This window comes from Bos indicus, chromosome 2, assembly GCF_029378745.1.
Source record: "Bos indicus isolate NIAB-ARS_2022 breed Sahiwal x Tharparkar chromosome 2, NIAB-ARS_B.indTharparkar_mat_pri_1.0, whole genome shotgun sequence".
Classification (NCBI taxonomy): Eukaryota; Metazoa; Chordata; class Mammalia; order Artiodactyla; family Bovidae; genus Bos; species Bos indicus.
Window position 1 is genome coordinate 22,039,197 of NC_091761.1, and position 22,082 is coordinate 22,061,278.

Sequence of the window (22,082 nt, forward strand, 5' to 3'; positions counted from 1 at the left end):
CATTGGAGAAGGAAATGGCAACCTACTCCAGTGTTCTTGCCTGGAGAATCCCAGGGACGGGGGAGCCTGGTGGGCTGCCGTCTATGGGGTCGCACAGAGTTGGAAATGACTGAAACAACTTAGCAGCAGCAGCAGCGTTATCTTCATCTTTTCTGCCTCCAATACCAATTTTCTTGTCTTCCTCCACTGTGCTACATATTTTAGGATTCCCAATGCAAGGGAGTAAAATTTATATTAATAATGATAAAACCATCTGCTGTACAAATTTCAATGGACTTAACACCGTAAAAATCTTGTTCCCATTCACCAAATAGAGCTGGGTGGTGACCAGGCCAGGGTGCTGCCCTCCTCCCTGGAGTCATTCAAAGATGCAAGATATCAAAGCCCCTTTCAACATGTGGGTTTCCAAGGTCACCCTGAGAGTCATGTCCATTCCAGGTCCTTTCCAGCTAGTCAGAGACTAGAAGAGCATGGATGAGCTCCAGTGGGAGGACAGTGAGTCTCATAAAATTTCCCCTATTTCATTTTCTAGAACTCAGTCCCATGGCTTCATCTAGATGTAAGGGGCGTGGTGGAAAGATATATTCCTGGCTTGGTAGTCACAGTGCTATGCTACAGAAAGGAGGGAACCAATCTTTTTGGTGGACGGTTAGTGCATCCCCCACAATTTAAAAGAATATATATATATATATATATATATATATATATATATATATTGCAGACCCCAAGCTCTCTCCACTACACTTCCAACTCTTTCCCTAATTATTTCTCTGGACTCACTGGAATAGGGGAATTGGCCAGGATGCTGTTCTTGACCTTAAGGTGAAGGACCTTATTCACCTGATTCAATTTAAGAAGGAAGCAAGGGAAGAATGGTTAAGGTATCTTTAAATAACTGCTCCCTTTTCTATTTTGGTTAAAAAAAAAGAAAGAAAGAAATCCTTCTCAGACTGAGCAATTACTAATGGCAGGTTTTGGAGATTTTTTTTTTTAAACAAATAAATTGAAAACCGGAACCACTCTGCTCCTTACTTCCTGAGTGAGGGTAGGCAGAGGAATGATGGCAGGAAGAAGGAGCCTGGAGCCGCACTTACGCAGAGGGGCACTTTTCCTAGTAATTACTTTTCACTTGAATAACAGGCCATAGGAGGTGGGCTGTTTGCTGTCATTAATGGTACTCTGTGGAACAGGCATTGCCTGCTACACAGGTGGGCTGGAACAGGCACTCTGGGGGCCATCGTAAAATCAATTTTACAGAAGTCACCGTTGTTTAAAACCAAACCCAATCAAACATGGAATTCTCTCCAGCAACCGATTCAGGATGAACCAAACTCTTCTCAGATTCATTCAGTCATAAAAGTCCCTGGCACTCTCAGCCAAAAGGAACAAGAAAATTTTCCTTTTTTAGTAGAATGTGGACTTTTGTGATTTAGCATAAAGTCTTACACACACAGCTGACTGTCTACTCAGGCCAAGTCGTCCTGATCAGATCAATCCACACAGATGAGGTTCTGATTTGTACAAAAGGGTGGGGGGTTGATCATCATGCAAAATAATTTATTCAATAGGGAAACATTTTTTTTTTCATTAAGACCAGACTCATGGTGCATTTTAAAACACAGTGCAGTACACATTCAACTTGTCAAAGATCCAGCAGTTGTGTAAAAGGTACACCCTGTAATAACGTTAACCACCTCAGCCCTGGGCTCTGGAACTCTGGGCAGCGCAGCTGTCGCTGCCACTAACAGGTGGCGTAAAACAATAGCTCAGCTCGGCCGACTCACTTTCCAAACCCTCCGGCAGCCGAGTGTCCCTCCAGAGAGTGCCAGCGAGCAGCGCGGGCCGCCACTCCACCACCAGCCCATGGAGCCCCGGCCACTCCTCCTGCTCCTCGGACTCTGCTCAGGTAAGCACCAGGGCTGGGGGCTCTCCTGTGAGGCTGAGGCTCTAGAAGCCCCCAAACCAGAGTCTTGCTTCTTTGATGGGAATACAGAATGGCAGGGCTTCACCAGTCCCAGGCTCTTCTGTCAGCTCCTCACTGATGTTGGCTTGATTGTGTTTGCAGATAAAGATATTTTGCTTGGGTTACCCAGTTAAAATAGGAGCTGCCTGCTCAGAAACTACAAAGTAAACCCGCCATTCTCTCCCTCCATCAGTGTCTGTATCTGAGTCACCTGGATGATGGGATTCAGCACCTCTTCTAACATCCCGAAGTTAGTATCATATTTGAACAACTATAAGGACTTAGCAGGGTGACTTATGATCACAAGTAGTACAGTTAACTAGTCCTTTTATGGCTTTAGGAGAATTCTGAAAATGAAGAGGATTGACTGACAGCTCCATGTGCTGGAGGGAGAAACCTATTCATAACCACAACCAAACTCTCCATGAGAGAAGAACTATTTTATAATCTTTTAAACTCCTGAAGTTAAAAAAAATTCATATGAATGCATTCCTGCCCTTTATTTTTTTAAGGACATTACTCTATGTGAGTTTGGGTTTGAATTGAACCCATAAAAATCTTGCACAGCCCTTGACCTGCATTCAACTCTGGACTGTGTCACAACGCAGCCACTGAAATGCTATCCTGAATCCCAAACTTCCGGTTGAGGGAAATAGATGTTGGCTGATTGTTTCATATAAAAGTTTACTGGTGATATCACCCCAACTGAGAAACAAAACGGCTAACATGCTGTGATTTCCCTTCTCCAATATTGCTCTGACAAACACAGGTCTTCTGGGCAAAAGAGGTGAAGTTTTATTAGTAGTATTTTTCAATAGCAGAATTGACGGAAATAGCCTAAACTCTGGTAAATTATATCCTGTGGGATTTGGACTCAATCCAACCAAAGCTGGCCTGATGGTGATGGTGGTGGTAAGGTGTGTGTGTGTGTGTGTGTGTGTGTGTTGGCAAACACCACACTCAATGGAAATTCTTAAGTGATATATTTACACTTAAAAATCTTTAAGAGATCTCTTAGGACACCAAAAACCTCCAGAAATTCATGTTTAACTATTTTTTTTAAAGTATGTGATATGTATGTAGATCAAACCTAGAGTTTGATGTCAGTTCACATGGATGATTCATGGAAATTTAGGGCAAGATGAGGCAATCCAACATCTCTTTTTTTATTATAGAGAAACTGAAGCAAAGAGACATAAACTGACCATCTCAAACTGACTTTGGGACCATCCCAAAGCCCCCTGATGTATAAACTTTGGAATGTGATCAGACTTCATTTTTTATGTGCACAGTCAGAAAATATACCCTGAAATTGGAAAGGCAGCCAGAGACACAGCACCAGTCAAAATAAGAATTACCCAGGGTCACTGTTTTTGTTTAGCCGCTCAGTCATGTCCAACTCTTTGTGACCCTATGGACTGTAGCCCACCAGGCTCCTCTGTCCATGGGATTTCCCAGGTAAGAATACTGGAGTGGGTTGCCATTTCCTTCTCCATGGGATCTTCCCAACTGAGGGATCAAACCTGTGTCTCTTGCTTTGCAGGTGGATTCTTTACCACTGAGCCACCTGGGAAGAACAGGACAGAATTCCTTTTGCCCAACACAGCAAGCTGTCACCCAAATAAAAATACAGAGTGGACCAGTACAATACAGAACACTTTGAAATTGTGGCTGGTCCCCCTGCTTTGATTCAATCCCTTGGGGGCAAAATTCTCATTCATATCAGTGACACTTTTTCCAGTATTAGCTGAACACATAATGATCTCTGTTCTATTTATACAGCACTTTCATTACAACCTTTCCTCTCTCCCAGCTCAGGAATCTCAAGCTCTTCATTGCCACCTTCCTATGGCATATTGCTTTCCAACTTGTTCACAGTTATTTATGTAAATGACAAATGTCGATGTCCATAAGAGTAGGAAGACGGGATCTGTGTCAGATTCATGTCTGAAAACCTCAAAGCTCTTCAGACAATGCTTTGCATGCAGCAAATGTTGGACAAATACATGAATGAATTAGTGTTGCCCCCATCTGAATAAGAATGACCAACATGATTTTGCTGAAAAAGGAAACTTCAACATTATTTATGTGTTTATCTGTGTGTTTGTCAATTTATACCTGCCTTCCAAAGAAAGTATTTACTGTGATTTATTGAATCTGTGAAGAAATTGTCCAATTCTCCAGACCACACTGGAATTGGGAACAAAACCTAGAATTCTGAGTTCAAGTCCTTTAAGTTTTATGTGATAAAACTTTGAGTGATACTTTGCCCTGCTTTGAGGAGGGAAAAAGAACAGAATACCAGTGAATGTGGTCTAAGAAATGGAGACCTCCTCAGGAATTCCTTAGAAACTCATGGCGGAAGGCACAGGGACCTTGTCCTTGGCAAGGGCAGAGAGGCGGGAGTGGTATCCCTGGAACGCCATCCGTGCCAGGCTCCCCAGTCCTCCCTGCTCCCTAGTTGACCTTAGGGTCCGCATGCATATTTTCCTGCCACATCATGCTGATCCTCTGCTCTCTCTGCTGCTTTCTAGTATGTTCTTCCTGTCAAACTAGAATCAACTGTCACTTAAAAATAAGCAGCCCAAGATAACATCAAAGCAATAACCTGAAACCCAGTGGCCGAGGCTCAGAGTGATCCATGCCAGCACCCCTTTGCCCCCACTGCGGGCTGGGTGAGGCCGGGGGGTAGACAAAGCGTAGAAGACAGAGGATTTCTGTGTCCCAAGGGGCCACCGCAAAAACTCCATCAGACAATATGCAGCTCTAAGGGGTCTCCAATGCCAGTGGTCTGGGGCGATGCCATGTGAAAGCTCTGCATGAACCCTTTGGGAAACCATTTTGAGAAACTAGAAATGAAAAGCTAGGCTAGCTGGAAGTTCCACACACAGAGCCCAGGAAGGTCATAATGAAGACACTTTAGCAACACTGAAAGCTTCAAAACGTTGAATGGACACAATATGCTTGCCTTTAGGGGAGTGGTGAGGTATACAGGTCCTTGTGTCTGACTGTCTCCACTTAGAATCCCACTTGTAACTAGCTGGGAGCCATGACATGTGTCTCTGCTGTTCCGACCTCAGTTTTCCCATCTGTAAAATAGGAGTAAAGACTGACCTCATAGAATTTTATAAGGATTCAATAATGTATCACAAATATAGGACCTTTAATAAAGCTCGACAGGCTAATTAAAACATACTTTGGGGAGGATGAAAATGTTTCAGCTCATTATATAGCCTTAGTTATTTCAAGTTGATCTAAAGCTCTGGATGAGAAATAGTGGTTGAGAGCATAGACTCTGGGTGTAAATCCTGGCTCTACCACTGATGAAATCTGGGTCTCAATTTCCCCATCTGTAAATTGAGGATAATGACAGTATATACTATCATTGTTATGAGGATTGAAAATTTTAGTACATATAAAGCAAGTAGAGGAGTATTTGACACAAAACAAGTTGGATACGTGATTATTTTTGTTGATCAATAGAAATAGAAAAGGGGACTACTTTTTACTTAATAATTGTTTTGGTGACAAACCCTTCCAAACTTAGGATCCAAGCAGAAAAATAATAAAAATAATAATAACCTGTCTTAAAGGTGATTGGTTAATACGAACACAACTGCGGGGGGAAAATGGGAAAGCATCTCACTCATTTCATTTTAAAAGTTGTCTTGGCTGGGGGAAAAGGTGTGGTTTCAGCAATAACCTGCGGAAAGGGGAGATCTGGTTACATGAATCCCGGCAGATGGATTGTGTGTCTACTTCCTCTCCCAGTCCTGAACAGGCAATCCACAAACCACCAGGGCTTGAGTTACAGGGATCCTTCATAAGGCGCTTGGAATTTGGAACACATTTTCTCAGAGGAATAGCAGCACATGTAGTTGTACAATTTCCAGGACAGCCCACAGCACGATCATAATATTAAAAGTGAGTTCAGGAGCATGGTGCAGAGTGACGGGCTCTAACCTGAGCTCTGCCCTAGCCGCGTGACCACAGACAAGTCAGTCCACCACTCGGAACCTCAGGTGAGAATGTCTCTCTGCCTGCTCGCCAGCGAAGACCATGTCATGCTGGACACCTAAAGGCTGTGGGCTCTGAGAATACTGCATGATATTGCCCTTCATCCTGAAGGAAAATGTGGTAAACATTCCTTGGAATTAAATATGCTCCAAATAGGAGACCCAAATCCAGGTCAACAGAATATGTGATTTTCTCTCTTAGCAACTTAATTGGGACATAGATGATTTTTTTATTATGATAAAAATACATAAATATATATGTAAAGCTTACCATGGTAAAATAGACATTACCTAAAATTACCATTTTAAAGCACACAATCCAGTGGCATTAGGTATATTCACAATGTTAGGCAACCATCACCACTATCTAATTCCATAACTCGTTCATCACCAGAAGGACATCCTGGGCCCATTAGCAGTTACTCCCCTTTCCCTGTCCCCAGAGTCCCTGGTAATTGCTAATCGACTCTGTTCTACGGATTTACCTATTCTGGATATTTCATATAAATAGAATCACACAATACATGTCCTGTTGTGTCTGACTTCTTTTAGCATAATGTTTTCAAGGATCACTCATGTTACAGCATGTATCAGAACTTCATTCCTTTTCATGGCTGAATGACGTTCTAACGTATGTATATACCACAAATTGTTTATTCATTTATCTGTTGATGGACATTTGTGTTATTTTCATAGCTGTTAAAATATTGCTGCTATGAACATTCACGTACACATTTTTTGTTTGCTTTTTTGTCTTTTAATTGAAATATAGTTGATTTATTATATCGTGTTAGTTTCAGGTATACAGCACCGTGATTCAGATAGATATATATGTTCACGTTAGTGTGTGTAGAGCGTGGGGGCGGACTCTGACAGTGAGCATGTCCTTTGCCATCCCAGCTGGCCTCGTCCTGGGCTCCGAACATGAGACTCGTCTGGTGGCAAAGCTCTTTGAAGACTACAACAGCGTGGTACGGCCCGTGGAAGACCACCGCCAGGCCGTGGAGGTCACGGTGGGCCTGCAGCTGATACAGCTCATCAACGTGGTGAGACCAGAGAGTGCCCAGCGCCCCACAGCACCATCACCACCCAGTCCGGGGCATCCTCTCCGGCTCCCCACTGGTCCCCCTAAAGATGGGCCTTATCTTTTTTTCAGGATGAAGTAAATCAGATCGTGACAACCAATGTTCGTCTGAAACAGGTAATGCAGCTAGATAAGTGTGTTCATGTTGTTCTTATTCACTCTGAAATTTAACATGGACCCAGAGGAAATCAAGTTGGGTAACAGGGATGTGCACCAAAATGTTGAAAGCAGATATTTTGGGGTAGTGGGACGTTTTGTGTTCATTACTATTATTATTTTAACTTTGTGCTTTCACTGTATGTATTAGTTTTCTAGGTCTGCTGGACAACCTAGACAACTTAAACGATAGAAACTTACTGTCTCACAGTTTCTGAGGCCGAAAGCCCAGCACTAAGGTCTTGGTACAGCTGGTTCCTTCTAAGGGTTGTGAGGAACAACCTGCTCCGGGCCTCTCTCCTTTGCTTAGATTGGCTGTCTTCACGTTCGCATGACTTTCTTTCTGAATATACATCTTCTTCAACGTCCCCCTGCTTATACGGACACCAGTCATACTGGATTAGGGCCCACCTTAATGACCTCACTTTAACTTAATTACCTCTATAAACACCCTATCTCCAAATGAGGTCGCTTTCTGAGGTACAGGGGATTAGAACTTTGTATTAATTTGGGGGAGACAGTTCAACATTGTGTTATCCAAATTTACTGCATTGGGCACATGTAACTTTTATAATGCAGAAAAAATAGAGCACTTTTCAAAAAGTGAGGTTGCCTGCTTGAGGAAAACGTTCACAATAGGGTCATTCTCCTTTGCGAAGGTGGGCATGACTTGGGGCTACCCTTGTTTTCTCATCTGTAGAATGGGGTCAATAATCACTCCTACCTCATGAGAACACTGTGAGGACTAAATGATGAATATGGGTTGAAATGCCTATAATTGTGCCAGCATGTACTCCATGCTCTGTATGTGCTTTCACTTCTTACTCAAGTGAAAGCCAAACTCTGAATCAAACCCTTCTTACCGGAGCACAATTTCTGTCCATACCTGAGTTACCATGTCCATCAGAGCTCTTGATAACCCCAGATTTTTTCATTGTTTTCCATTGACTAAAAATGTCTTCATTTCTAGCAATGGGTGGATTACAACTTAAAATGGAATCCAGATGACTATGGTGGCGTGAAAAAAATTCACATTCCTTCGGAAAAGATCTGGCGCCCAGACCTCGTTCTTTATAACAAGTGAGCAAAACAGCCAGGATGAGAAGGCAGACATTCGGAGGGTGGAGGGGGAGCCCAAGTGCCCTCACGGAAGGGCTGCCACTCTCGGTAGGCGTTTCACCACTGTTCACATTAAATAACCCTTAAAAACCAAGAGCCAAGTTGACATGCTAGGGGTGCCATATGGTGTCTCATGTTATGAATAGAAACAATTATCAGAGCCAAATTGAATCAGGGCTGTGGGGTGGGGGACATTTAATCCCTGAGAACTCCTGAAGGGTATGTGGCAACTATCCAAGGAACCCAAACGTCCTATAATTGAGTTCCTTGGAATTAAATGTCCTTCCAACCAATAGGTCTGAACCTCGCGGGGTTGTTATTCGTCACCTCCTCATGGCATCCCAGGACGCAGCATGCTGCTGATGGCCCGGGATGCCTGTGTAGCCCATCCGCTGGGCTCTGTGACAGACCGCACATTGTGAAATTATAATGTGATTCAAGACACTCTGCTTTAATGACACGTTCATTATCATACGCCCTTCATTTGTCAGGGAATGTTCGTTGCAAACAGCATCCTTCCAGGCAGCAGCATTCGACACTGGCTTAGAGGATTTGTGGCCTGACAGTCTGCAGCACGCGTCTGGGGCGAGCAGGCTGTGCATACTAGCAGACTCTCCAGGGAAGATGGCCAGGGCTAGTTAGCGGACATGATACTCTTTAAGGTGACCCGCCCCAACTTTGATATTTTATTGCATATTTTCCAATCAGACCTGGGATTCAAGCTTGAGCCAAAATATCCCATCATTTTGTGTAAACTTTGGGACAGGAGTGTTGATAAGGAAGAAGTGTCTATCTCTCAGGGCTAAGTTTATCTTTCACTTAGAATCTAAGTGAAGCAATTGAAACCCTCTGGTCCTTTAGGTCAGCTCAGTCAGAAGCACTCTCACAGGGAAGAGAATCCCGTTTCAGCTGCTTGGAAGGAGAAATGTAGACTATCCTCCCCCTCAGCTCTGTTGGGAGGGTCTAAAGCTGCATAGTTTTCTGGATAGAGCCTCTTCTCAGTCCCAAGGAAAAATCAATGGGGAGAAAATTTCTTGGTTTGTAAAATGAGGCATGACATATCCATATGGGGCGCCAAGAAGACACCACCTACTTTTCAGCCCCTAATTATACTATCCTGCTCTCTGCCAAGGCCCTAGGGCACAGGCCATTTGGGGGATGAGTAGATCTGCAGGGAGAGTTTCTTATTTTTCAGTATCCACCATGCTGTTTTTTCAAATGAGAAATTATTGCCAACATTTGAAAATAGGAAAATACATCAAAACCTGAATTTTTAGCCCCTCTGCATGCATGCTCAGCTGCTTTAGTCTTGTGACCCCATGGACTGCAGCCTGCCAGGCTCCTCTGTCCATGGAATTCACCAGGCAAGAATACTGGAGTGGGTTGCCATTTCCTTCTGCAGAGGATCTTCCCGACCCAGGCCAAACCCGTGTCTTTCACGTCTCCTACAATAGCAGGCAGGTTCTTAACCACTAGTGCCACCTTGGAAGCCCTTTAGCCTCTCTAGAAAATTCCAGCATTCAAAAATATGAAAACTTTGGATTAGAAATCTAGATTTCCAGCTTCCAAGGAAGGATCAAATATCAGGCAACATGGAGCCTTCACTCCCATGCAGACACACTTCCTTGCAGGGGTGAGGGGCTCTTCCTTTGTGAGGCTCACCTCTCCCTCCTTCCTCGCTTGCCTGGCCTAGAGGCATCTGAGTTTGTGATCCTACTCCACTGGAGTCTAAATAGTTCTTTCAAAGGTAATAGAACCCTCTTTAACCTGCTTATCATAGTAATGAGCCACTAGCCATATTTTTATTTAAAATTGCTGGATTTTTCCCCCAATTAACTTTTGTAAAAGAGTTTTTAAAAGTATTTTAAAAAGTAATTATTCTGCTCTTCGTTGCTGCAAGGGCTGTTCCTCTAGTTGAGGAGAGTGGGGGTTCCTCTCTAGATGTGGTTCACGGGCGTTTCACGGCAGTGGCTTCTCCTGTTGCCAAGCCCGGGCTCCAGGGTGCAGGGGACTCAGTAGTCGGGGCGTGTGGGCTCAGTAGTTGTGGCCCATGGGCTTTAGAGCACAGGCTCACTAGCTGTGGCGCACAGACTTAGTTACTGTGGGATCTTTCCAGATCAGAAATCGAAACTTTGTCTCTTGCATTGGCAGGCGGATTCTTTACCGCTGAGCCACCAGAGAAGCAATCCCAATTAACTTTTAAAGTATATCAGAGAGGGCATAGATGGAGATTGGGGCTTCCCTGATGGCTCAGACAGTAAAGAATCTGCCTGCAATGCAGGAGACCTGGGTTTGATCCCTGGGTTGGGAAGATCCCCTGGAGAAGGGACTGGCTACCGACTCCAGTATTCCTGCCTGAGGAATCCCATAGACAGAGGAGCCTGGCGGGCTACAGTCCGTGGGTCGCAAAGAGTTGGAAACGACTGAGCAAATAACACTTCTGCTTTTCACTTTTTCAACATTACAAATACTACTGAGGACTGGGAAGAAAAAGTCTGGGATGCAGTTGATCTGTGTTACCAGTTAGTTTTTTAAAACTATACATTCTCAGATTCATTCCCAGATATCCTGATTCAGTGCTTAGATTCAGTGCTCAGGAATCTATATTTAATTTTTTAAAATTGAAGTATAGTTAATGTGTTAGTTTCTAGTGTACAGCATAGTGATTTTGGATTTTTTGCAGATAAATTCCATTATGGGTTATTACAAGATATTGGGTATAGTTCCCTGTAATACACAGTAAATCCTTGTTGCTTATCTATTTTAAGTATAGTAGTTTGTATCTGTTAACCCCATACTCCTAATTTATCCCTCCCCCTCCCCGTTGTTGATCATAAGTTTGCTTCCTATACCTGTGAGTCTGTTCTGTATATAGATTCACTTGTATTATTTTCTAGGTTCAGGAATCTATATTTTAAACAAGCACCCCATGATCCTTATTATCAGGCAAATTTGGAAAACATGGCCATAGATAAAAAGCAATGCTGCTCAAAAGAAAGCTTCTATAATTAGCACCTGAATAATTAACAGCTGTCTCCTGTTAACATCCCCAAGCAGAACTGAAGGTTCATCTGTCACTTGGAGCCCTGTTCTTCTTTTATCCCAACTGTAGTGCAGATGGTGACTTTGCCATCGTCAAGTTCACCAAAGTGCTCCTGGACTACACTGGCCACATCACATGGACACCTCCTGCCATCTTTAAAAGCTACTGCGAGATCATCGTCACCCACTTTCCCTTTGACGAACAGAACTGCAGCATGAAGCTGGGCACCTGGACCTATGATGGCTCCGTGGTGGTCATCAACCCGGTATGTGATGACCCCTTGGGAGGAGTTTGGATGCAGGAAAAGCAAGACTTAGGTCTCCAACTCTGCCCCTACATTATCACAGGCTTGCTGCATCCATTAGCTCTTTGGGGATCATCTACTTTCATGCTTTTCAATGGCTTGGGCAAGTTCTTGACATGCTACATAAGAGAACCATCTGGGGCTTACATAATTTCCTATGCCCAGACTCAGGCCCAATAATTCTGATTGAATCAGCCTAGGGTGGAGCTAGGGCACCAATAGGTTTTAAAGCTCCCAGTTAAGTTCAGTCGCTCAGTTGTGTCCAACTCTTTGCAACCCCATGGACTGCAGCATGCCCTGCCTCCCTGTCCATCACCAACTCCCAGAGTTTACTCAAACCGATGTCATCCAACCATCTCATCCTCTGTCATCCCCTTCTCCTCCCACCGTCAATCTTTCCTGACATCAGGGTCTTTTCCAATGAGTCAGCTCTTCGCATCAGGTGGCCAAAGTATTAGAGTTTCAGCTTCAGTGTCAGTCCTTCCAATGAACACCCAGGATTGATCTCCTTTGGGATGGACTGGTTGGACCTCCTTGCAGTCCAAGGGACTCTCAAGAGTCTTCTCCAACACCACAGTTCAAAAGCATCAATTCTTCGGCGCTCAGCTTTCTTTATAGTCCAACTCTCACATCCATATATAACCACTAGAAAAACCATAGCCTTGACTAGATGGACCTTTGTTGGCAAAGTAATGTCTCTGCCTTTTAACATGCTGTCTAGGTTGGTCATAACTTTTCTTCCACGGTGTAAGCGTCTTTTAATTTCATGGCTGTAATCACCATCTTGCAGTGATTTTGGAGCCCTAAAAAATAAAGTCAGCCACTGTTTCCACTGTTTCCCCATCTATTTGCCGTGAAGTGATGGGACCAGATGCCATGATCTTCGTTTTCTGAATGTTGAGCTTTAAGCCAAGTTTTTCACTCTTCTCTTTCACTTTCATCAAGAGGCTCTTTAGTTCTTCTTCACTTTCTGCCATAAGGGTGGTGTCATCTACATACGTGAGGTTATTGATATTTCTCCTGGCAATCTTGATTCCAGCTTGTGCTTCATCCAGCCCAGCGTTTCTCATGATGTATTCTGCATATAAGTTAAATAAGCAGGGTGACAATATACAGCCTTGACGTACTCCTTTTCCTATTTGGAACCAGTCTGTTGTTCCATATCCAGTTCTAACTGTTGCTTTCTGACCCGCATACAGGTTTCTGAAGAGGCAGGTCAGGTGGTCTGTTATTCCCATCTCTTTCAGAATTTTCCACAGTTTATTGTAATCCACACAGTCAAAGGCTTTGGCATAGTCAATAAAGCAGAAATAGATGTTTTTCTGGAACTCTCTTGCTTTTTCCATGATCCAGCAGATGTTGGCAATTTGATCTCTGGTTCCTCTGCCTTCTCTAAATCCAGTTTGAATATGTGGAAGTTCACGGTTCATGTATTGTTGAAGCCTGGCTTAGAGAATTTTGAGCATTACTTTGCTAGCGTGTGAGATGAGTGCAATTATATGGTAGTTTGAGCATTCTTTGGCATTGCCTTTCTTTGGGATCAGAATGAAAACTGACCTTTTCCAGTCCTGTGGCCACTGCTGAGTTTTCCAAATTTGCTGGCATATTGAGTGTAGCACTTTCACAGCATCATCTTTTAGGATTTGAAATAGCTCCACTGGAATTCCATCACCTCCACTAGCTTTGTTCGTAGTGATTCTTCCTAAGGCCCACTGGACTTCACATTCCAGGATGTCTGGCTCTAGGTGAGTGATCACACCATTGTGATTATCTGGGTCATGAAGATCTTTTTTGTACAGTTCTTCTGTGTATTCTTGCCACCTCTTCTTAATATCTTCTGCTTCTGTTAGGTCCATACCATTTCTGTCCTTTATCGAGCCCATCTTTGCATGAAATGTTCCCTTGGTATCTCTAATTTTCTTGAAGAGACCTCTAGTCTTTCCCATTCTGTTGTTTTCCTCTATTTCTTTGCACTGATCACTGAGGAAGGCTTTCTTATCTCTCCTTGCTAGTCTTAAAGCTCCCAGGAAACTTGAAAGTATAGTCAACATGGAAAAAATCCCAATAGTCCCAACCTACTTATTTTTTATTTTTTTAAAGATTTTTTTTTTGGATATGGACCATTTTCAAAGTCCTTCCTGAATTGTTACAACATCACCTCTGTACTGCTTTGGTCCCCTGGCAGAGCAGCATGTGGGACTCCAGCTCCCCAACCAGGAATCAACCCCACACCCCCTGCATTGGAAGGTGAAGTCCCATCTGCTGAACTACCAGGAAAGTCCCCAAGCCCCTTCCTTTATGGGGGGATAGGATACACAAGATCCCCTCCTAGGTATGTGACAGCACTGGAATCTGTTGCTTTGTCACAGCTGACTAGGAAACCCTGCGGCTCCTCATGGTGACAAGGCTGGACATGTCAAAGTTTCACTCTGTCTTCTCAGGAGAGCGACCAGCCAGACCTGAGCAACTTCATGGAGAGTGGAGAATGGGTGATCAAGGAGTCACGGGGCTGGAAGCACTGGGTGTTCTATGCGTGCTGCCCCTCCACCCCCTACCTGGACATCACCTACCACTTCGTCATGCAGCGCCTGCCCCTCTACTTCATCGTCAACGTCATCATCCCCTGCCTGCTCTTCTCCTTCTTGACCGGCCTAGTGTTCTACCTGCCCACAGACTCAGGTGGGTGCAGTTGCCATGGTGGTGGCTGCTGATGCTGTGATCTCACGCTGCTATTTTAGGGGAAGCCAGAAATAACCATGGCTGATAAACAAATGCAGGCAGACAGACCCAAAGCACCAGCCCTGGAAGGATGCATGCTCTGAGTGGCCACGTGGGTGAAGGCTGCTGGGGCAGACAGCAGGGCAGGCAGAGAGCTGAATGGGACCCTGAAGATGCGCACACGCAGCTGGTTAAGTGAATAACCACCAGCACCTATTTGTTGAATACCTGCTGTGTGCCCTGAAACACGCTGGGCAAGGCTGGACCACAGACACTCCCAGGGCCCCTTCCCCCATGAAGTCACTTGCTCTCTGTGACTAACCCAGATCTTGCCTCTTTTGTCTACTGCTTGCCGCTTGAAAATAGCTTTTGTGTATCTCTTCTCCAGATGGCAGTATCTTTACACATAAGACCATACTTCCCAAGTGGCAATTCTTTCTCCTGTATCAGCCTGGGCCTCCTACTGAGTAATCACATCTGTGACATAATTTCACCAGACACCAACAATCTAGAGAAAAGGGGGTAAGGAAACACGCATGTCTGCCAGCAAGTCACTGCTCTCAAACAATGTAAGGGAGACAAGTAGGAAAAAAAGAAAGATAGTAAGATAGTCTGTATGCCAGAAAACAACTGTATCAAAATGCCACAGAAAAAAACCCACAAAAGTCTAAATACAACTTTCCAATAAGGAAAAAAAAGCTTACGCATTCACTCACTCAACATATACCTTTTAAACAACTGTTGCAAGACAGGGATAAGGTAAAGAGTAAGGCAGAATTCGCCCCACAGAATGTATGTTCTAGGGGATTGTATTTGTTCTTAAACAAATGATCACACATATTTTTTCAACTTTCTAATCAAATGAAGTTTCTCAAAGTGAAGAGAGAAAACACTAGGCGGGAAACTATGGAAACTAAACAGAGTTTCTGTCAATATTAGATGATTTATGCTAGAAAATCATTTAGAACAGAGAGACAGTTTGATAAAGTGAGACAGTGTTAGCTACTATTATCACTAATCGAGAAATTTGATGTACTTTGATCCATATTTTACACTTATAATTCTGTTTCCTTTTTTACTTTTGAAGACTTTCCTATCCACCAGAAATTGACAACTTCTTGTTTGCCTCCACTCCGGATCCTGTGTATATCACTAACATCTGAAAACATCCAGAATGGGCAAAGTTCCACACTGGAAATCAGGGCCACATAAGGGTTTCCCAGGACACAAACAGCAAGACCAGCCCAAGGAAAGTCCCTTCCAAAGGCTCTTTACTGCCTCGGAGCTGATCAGTCCCCAAACTATTCCAGCGTCATTCACTCCCGGGCTTTCTTGTTTACTTGTCCAGGCAAGACACCATCCGGGAATTGTTTGCCCTGAAACTGTAGGGTCTGGGGAAAAGATTCAGGGGAAAGGGAATCCCTTGGCCCTTAATGTGAAAAAAAAAAAAAAAAAAATCAAAACACACACATACACACAATACAAGTCATTCCCTTAGAGAATATGAGAAAGTGAGTGGTATGAAATCATTGATTTTGTCCTTTCTCAGCTTTGGTCTTGCAGCTTGCTTCCACAGTGAGAAAGATACATGTACTTTTGACCTACACATCCATCTGAGTCACAAATAGGCCAGGCTGAGGTTCAGTTTCGTGAGATTTACAATGTTCTGCTGCAGACAGAAAAACTGCCATCTGGGTTCTCACTTGCCACCCAGAACCTCTCTGGTTTCCCTGGATTCCACCAAGAAATAGAATTCTGGGGCATGACATGAAGTAGCATTTCCTGCTTGGCAGCATCTGATGGAAACGCCTGCCACTTGCCACTGTCAGCAGAGTTAAGTGCCAGGGTCTCATAGGAAAGAAATACTGCAGAAAAAAACTCCCCAGTGTGAGGCTTTGAGAACAGGCCAGTCACATTCCTCTCACCCTTGGGTTTCACTGGTGTGTTCATTTGCTAGGACTGCCTTCACAAAGGACCCCAGGCTGGTGGCTTAAACAACAGAAATTTATTTTCTCATAGTTCTGGAGGCTGGAAATCAAGATCAAGGCGTCAGCAGCATTGGTCTCCTCTGAACCCTCTCTTCTTGGCTGGCAGATGACTGTCTTCTCCCTGTGCCCTCACATGGCCTTTTCTCTCTGTGTCTTAATCTTTTCTGATAAGGACGCCAGTCACCAAAGACCCAGCCTAAGACCTCATTTTAATTTAATTACCTCTGTAAAGGCCCTGTTTCCAAATACAGTCCCTGAGGTGCTGGGGTTTGGGGCTTCAACCTATAAATTTACTGTCAGTTGTTCAGTTGTGTTCAATGCTTTGTGACCCCACGGACTGCAGCCCGCCAGGCTCCTCTGTCCATGGGATTCTCCAGGCAAGAAGACTGGAGTGGGTTGCCATGCCCTCCTCCAGGGGTCTTCCCAACCCAGGGATCGAACATAGGTCTCCTGCACTGCAGGCAGATTCCTTACTGGCTGAGCCACCTAGGAAGCACTATAGATGTGGGGGGAAGAGCAGTTTAGCCAATAACAGGTGGGTTGCTGCGTCTGTCCCCTCCTCGTTTCGTCCAGGAGAGAAGATGACCCTCAGCATCTCTGTCTTGCTGTCCCTGACCGTGTTCCTTCTGGTCATCGTGGAGCTGATCCCTTCCACCTCCAGCGCCGTGCCCTTGATTGGGAAGTACATGCTGTTCACCATGGTGTTTGTCATCGCATCCATCATCATCACCGTCATCGTCATCAACACACACCACCGCTCCCCCAGCACCCACGTCATGCCCGAGTGGGTGCGGAAGGTGAGTAAGGCACTGGGACACTCTGCACAGGCAGCCGCTCCCTCAAGGGCAGCTGCAAGTCTCTCCTTCCACATGGCCAGTGGCGTCCTAGGTAACCCTGCTAGGCACTTAGAAACAGAAAGGCTTTCTTGGGCTGTAGGGGCTTTGCGGGAGGAATTTTTCTGGACTCTGGCTGAAGATAAATAACTCATGTCGCCTCCCCAGGGAGATAAGAAAACCAGAATTAACAAAGCCCACTTCAATGTCAACCTTAAAGAATCTCTTTGTTTAGAAAAGACAAATAAATCACTATCTTTTAACTCAAATACCATGAAATCTTGACCTGTTTGTATGTGAACAGACTGACTATTTCTTTGCTGGTATAATCATCTGCTGAGACTGGAATAAGGGCTGGAGACTGGCGGGGCGGGGGGTGGGGTGGCTGGGCTTGATGAGAGAGTGTCAGAAAGTTAAGTTTTAATGAAGAACTTGGTCTCATATATTTATTTTACTGAATTTTAAAATGTGTTAACATTTCAGGTGTATCAGTTCCTACACACCCACACAGACACGAATATCCCGGCTTTTGTGCACAATGCAAAAGATTTGCCAGGAACTGACAGAGAAACTACTGTTTGCAATGCATTCTTTTGGGAGGAGAAGTAGTCTCTGCTTCTCTAAAGGCTGTTAAGTAACTCCTAGCCATATCTATAGGGCTTCCCAGGTAGAGCAGAGGTAAAGAGCCTGCTTGCTGATACAGGAGACACAGGCGACTTGGGTTTGATCCCTGAGCCAGGAAGATCCCCTGGAGGAGGAAATGGCACCCCACTCCAGTATGCTTGCCTGGAAAATCCCATGGACGGAGGAGCCTGGAGTGCTGCAGTCCATGGGGTCACAAAGAATCGGACATGACTGAGTATGAATGCAGCAATACCTATGCTGCACTTCTTCAGGAACAAGAAACAGAAGAAAACAGTGTAGCTGTTTTGTGGGGTTGGAACCTTAATTTTTTTTTTTTTTTTTTGGCAGGAGGGGCCCTTTAATCTTTTGGTCATGAGAATAGGAGCTTTGAAGAAAGCAGGTGCTTATAGGGGGTCTGGAAGCTTAAGCATCAGTGGTTTCTTAGGAGTCCAATAGCTGCACACTCGCTCCCTCCAGTGGCCAACTGCTGGCATTACAGGATCATCTCTATTAGCCTTAGTCATTTAACAGGCCACAGGACACAGATGAATCTGAGAAAATCTAGTATGGTCCTTTTGTTTTAGGGACAAAAGTAGCTGAGGCCTAGAGAACCTGAATGGCTTGCCTAAGGTCTCATTGCTTGTTCAAAATCATAGTCTGATGCTTGCTCTGCTGACAATAATTCCCATACCTGGACTTCTTTTGTATTAGGTTTTTATCGACACTATCCCAAATATCATGTTCTTCTCCACGATGAAAAGGCCATCCAGAGAAAAACAAGACAAAAAGATTTTCACAGAAGACATCGATATTTCTGACATTTCTGGAAAACCAGGGCCTCCACCAATGGGTTTCCACTCTCCCCTGATCAAACACCCCGAGGTGAAAAGTGCCATTGAGGGCATCAAATACATCGCAGAGACCATGAAGTCAGACCAGGAGTCCAACAACGTAAGCTTTGTGGCTTGAGATTCGCACCTTGGGGTTTAAATGGTCACGTGCTTAAGCACAGAGATGGGTTTGGCTTGATGGGAAGGTTGGCATTCAAGGGGCAGCTACTGATGTAAGATGTGCCTGATGACTCCCTAGGCCATCTTAGCAAGTCATCACATTGTGAATAACCTCTTTAAAAGATAAAGATCACAGTGCCAGTGGAGGGAGGATCCACAGTCAAAGGGCCCCTGGATGATGGATAGCACGAACGTTGGGAGTCCGCCATCACCTTCAGGACATTCTGACACATTCCTCTCTCCCAGGCGGCTGAGGAATGGAAGTACGTTGCGATGGTGATGGACCACATTCTCCTGGCAGTCTTCATGCTCGTCTGCATCATCGGAACCCTGGCTGTGTTTGCAGGTCGGCTCATTGAATTAAATCAGCAAGGATGAGTGGAAAGCTGGGCTGAACCTCCGAACCAGGGAGATCTGTCTAGTTGGATACATGCTCATTTATCAAATATTTAATTTTCTGTATTTATTATTCATGGCAACAGTTTATGTTTACATAAGGTTATGGCCTCCAAGCGTGTTCACATTGCTTCTCCCTTCACTCCTGCTGTGGCTGCCTGGAGAGTGAATCCTTTGCAGTAAGTGAACCTGGATTGCTACAAAAGGCTTTCATTTCCAGCAGCATCTGGAAGAATTTTGCCCATGATAACTGAGGTTTTCTGTTAGTTTTTAAAAAAAATTTTTTTAATTTTAAGCAAAGAGTCTATTCTTTGCTTAATAGTCAGTTTTGTACTACTGAAAAAGCCCCATCTGCCAGTCCCCCAAAGATAAAGCATTTGACTTGGAGAGAAGGAAAGCAATAGAAAGACAACAGGGAAATTCTAGAATGGCCACCAAAATACAAACTGCCTCAAAACCCCAAGTTTTGAGGTTTCTGGAATTTGGAGGTGAGGGAATGTCTTCCCAATCGAACACAGCACCTGAGTTTGATGTTTGGGGTTTGAGGGAAAAGAGTAACTAATCTGAATGGAGTGTGGGGCCAGGCACTGTGGGAATGAGATCACATGTATTTTTTTTTTTAATCCTCATAACTCTGTAAATGTCCCTAGTTTACAAATAAGAAAACTGAACTTGAGGGAGGTTAAGTTCATTATCCAAACTAGCAAGTAGAACTGACATTTGAACCCAGACATTTGAACTGACATTTGAACCCATGTGGATTCACAGTAGCTCTGAGCTGGGCTGGTTCATCGCTCACTTGCTCTTTGGTTCAACCCTAGCTGCATCTGGGCCATCCTGTGACTCTGGTCAGTGTTTTTGAGAGGCTCAGTCCTAGTATTAGCCTTCTTCCTGCCTTCCCAATTAAACCACCCACCTTTCCCCCAGTCTTTATCCCAACCCTGCTTGAGGTTCTAGTTCTATGAATGAAATCACAAATGTGTGCACATATCATCATTTCCACAATTCTGGACACATGAGTAGGAGAGAAAATTTATTTCCTTTCTTCATAGCAACCTACTGGCCACAGGCAGTGCACCCCAGTACTAGAAAATGTACAGCCCTGGGCTCAGTAATGACCATCATCCCCAGAACACATCTGATCCACATCGGTACCAGAGAGAGTGGGGAATGGCAGTACCAGGTGACCAGTTCAATTCAGTCGCTCAGTCATGTCTGACTCTTTGCGACCCCATGAACTGCAGCATGGCCTCCCTGTCCATCACCAACTCCTGGAGTTCACTCAAACTCACGTCCATCAAGTAAGTGATGCCATCCAGCCATCTCATCCTCTGTCATCCCCTTCTTCTCCTGCCCCCAATCCCTCCCAGCATCAGAGTCTTTTCCAATGAGTCAACTCTTCGCATGAGGTGGCCAAAGTACTGGAGTTTCAGCTTTAGCATCATTCCTTCCAAAGAAAACCCAGGACTGATCTCCTTTAGAATGGACTGGTTGGATCTCCTTGCAGTCCAAGGGACTCTCAAGAGTCTTCTCCAACACCACAGTTCTGAACTCAGGGGATTTCAATCTAGGTCTCCTTGGCATTCCCCATGACACACCGGCAGGATTGAGTGCCTCATTTACGAGTAAACTAAAGGGAAAACAGTTTGGCATTTCCTCAAAAATCTAGGCATAGAATTATCATATGATCCACCAACTCCTCTCCTAGGTATACACCCAAAAGAACTGGAAGCAGGGACTTGAACAGATACTTGGATACCAATATTCACTGCAGCATTATTTATAATAGCCAAAAGGTAAAAAACCACCCATGTCCATCAGCATAAGAGCAAATGTATGGAGGAATGAAGTTTTTATAAATACTATAATATGGATCAATCTGGAAAACATTATGCTAAGTAAATAAGCCAGATTTGAAAGGACAAATATTGTATGATTCTGCTTATGGGAGATACCTAGAGTAGTCAAATTCATAGAGACAGAAAACAGAATTGCAATTACCAGGGTTTGGGGAGAGGGGTGAGTTGTTGCTTAGTGGGTAGAGCTTCAATTTGAGACAATGAAAAAGTTCTGAAAGTGGATAGTTGTGGTGGGTGTACAATATCAAGAATGTACTTAATGCCACTGAACTGAATGTTTAAAAATGGTTAAGATGGTAAATTTTATGTGCATTTGACCATAATAAAAAAAATTAAAAATTGGTAAGTTTCATGTTCTGTATATTTTACAACAGTTCGATAATGAAGAGGGGAAGAGAGATTCAGTACCTAAATCTGCCTGCCTAATTTATCGCAGTCCCCCAGGATTCACTAACGATCCAGAGAAGGAACTTAAAAGTCATGTTGTCCATTCTAAGGAAACTGAGGCTCCCTGGTCAGTGACTTCCCTCAGGTCACAGAGCTAGTTAGTGACAATCAGTTCTCTTAACTCCTGCTCTCGTGCTATTTCCTTTATATCAAATAGCCCATTTGTCTCCCTACAGTGAGACCTTCCAACATGTCACCTGCTTACCCCCTGGCCTGGAAGCCAGCAGGGAGGCCCCGAGTAGATATGAACGTCACAGTGTGAAGCTCCATCAGCCCCTAAATACCTGTTCCATCAATCTGTCACCAAGTTGCGGACTTTCACCTTTGGGATCTCTTCCCTTCATTAAGGGCTGATTTCCTGATGAAATGGGAAGGGAGACAGATGGTTCTGGGATCTGTCCCCCCTAGAGGTGAGCACCCAGCCCTGCCCTGCCCCCGTGTGGCCCTATCAATGAGTGTGTCTGGGTAAAGGGGTGACTTTGGGGAAAATAAGGAGCATCCTCAAACTGGAACAAGACAAGA

General features: G+C 44.3%; 1 protein-coding gene across 1 annotated transcript; it reads left to right on the forward strand.

The window, feature by feature from the left end:
- Nucleotides 1–1,759: 1,759 nt before the first annotated feature.
- Nucleotides 1,760–21,454, forward strand: CHRNA1 (cholinergic receptor nicotinic alpha 1 subunit). The gene is made up of 9 exons (XM_019970559.2): nucleotides 1,760–1,906; nucleotides 6,880–7,025; nucleotides 7,136–7,180; nucleotides 8,190–8,299; nucleotides 11,451–11,646; nucleotides 14,127–14,364; nucleotides 16,965–17,188; nucleotides 18,560–18,799; nucleotides 19,105–21,454. Exons 1-9 carry the CDS (start codon nucleotides 1,864–1,866, stop codon nucleotides 19,234–19,236), a joined length of 1,374 nt encoding a protein of 457 aa, XP_019826118.1. The 5' UTR covers nucleotides 1,760–1,863; the 3' UTR covers nucleotides 19,237–21,454.
- The last annotated feature ends 628 nt before the right edge of the window (nucleotides 21,455–22,082 follow it).

Coding starts and splice junctions, on each gene's coding strand:
- CHRNA1 (XM_019970559.2), top strand. CDS start 1,864: ATGGAGCCCCGGCCACTCCTCCTGCTCCTCGGACTCTGCTCAG. Junction 7,026..7,135: donor TGATACAGCTCATCAACGTG/GTGAGACCAGAG, acceptor TCTTTTTTTCAG/GATGAAGTAAATCAGATCGT. Junction 14,365..16,964: donor CTACCTGCCCACAGACTCAG/GTGGGTGCAGTT, acceptor CGTTTCGTCCAG/GAGAGAAGATGACCCTCAGC.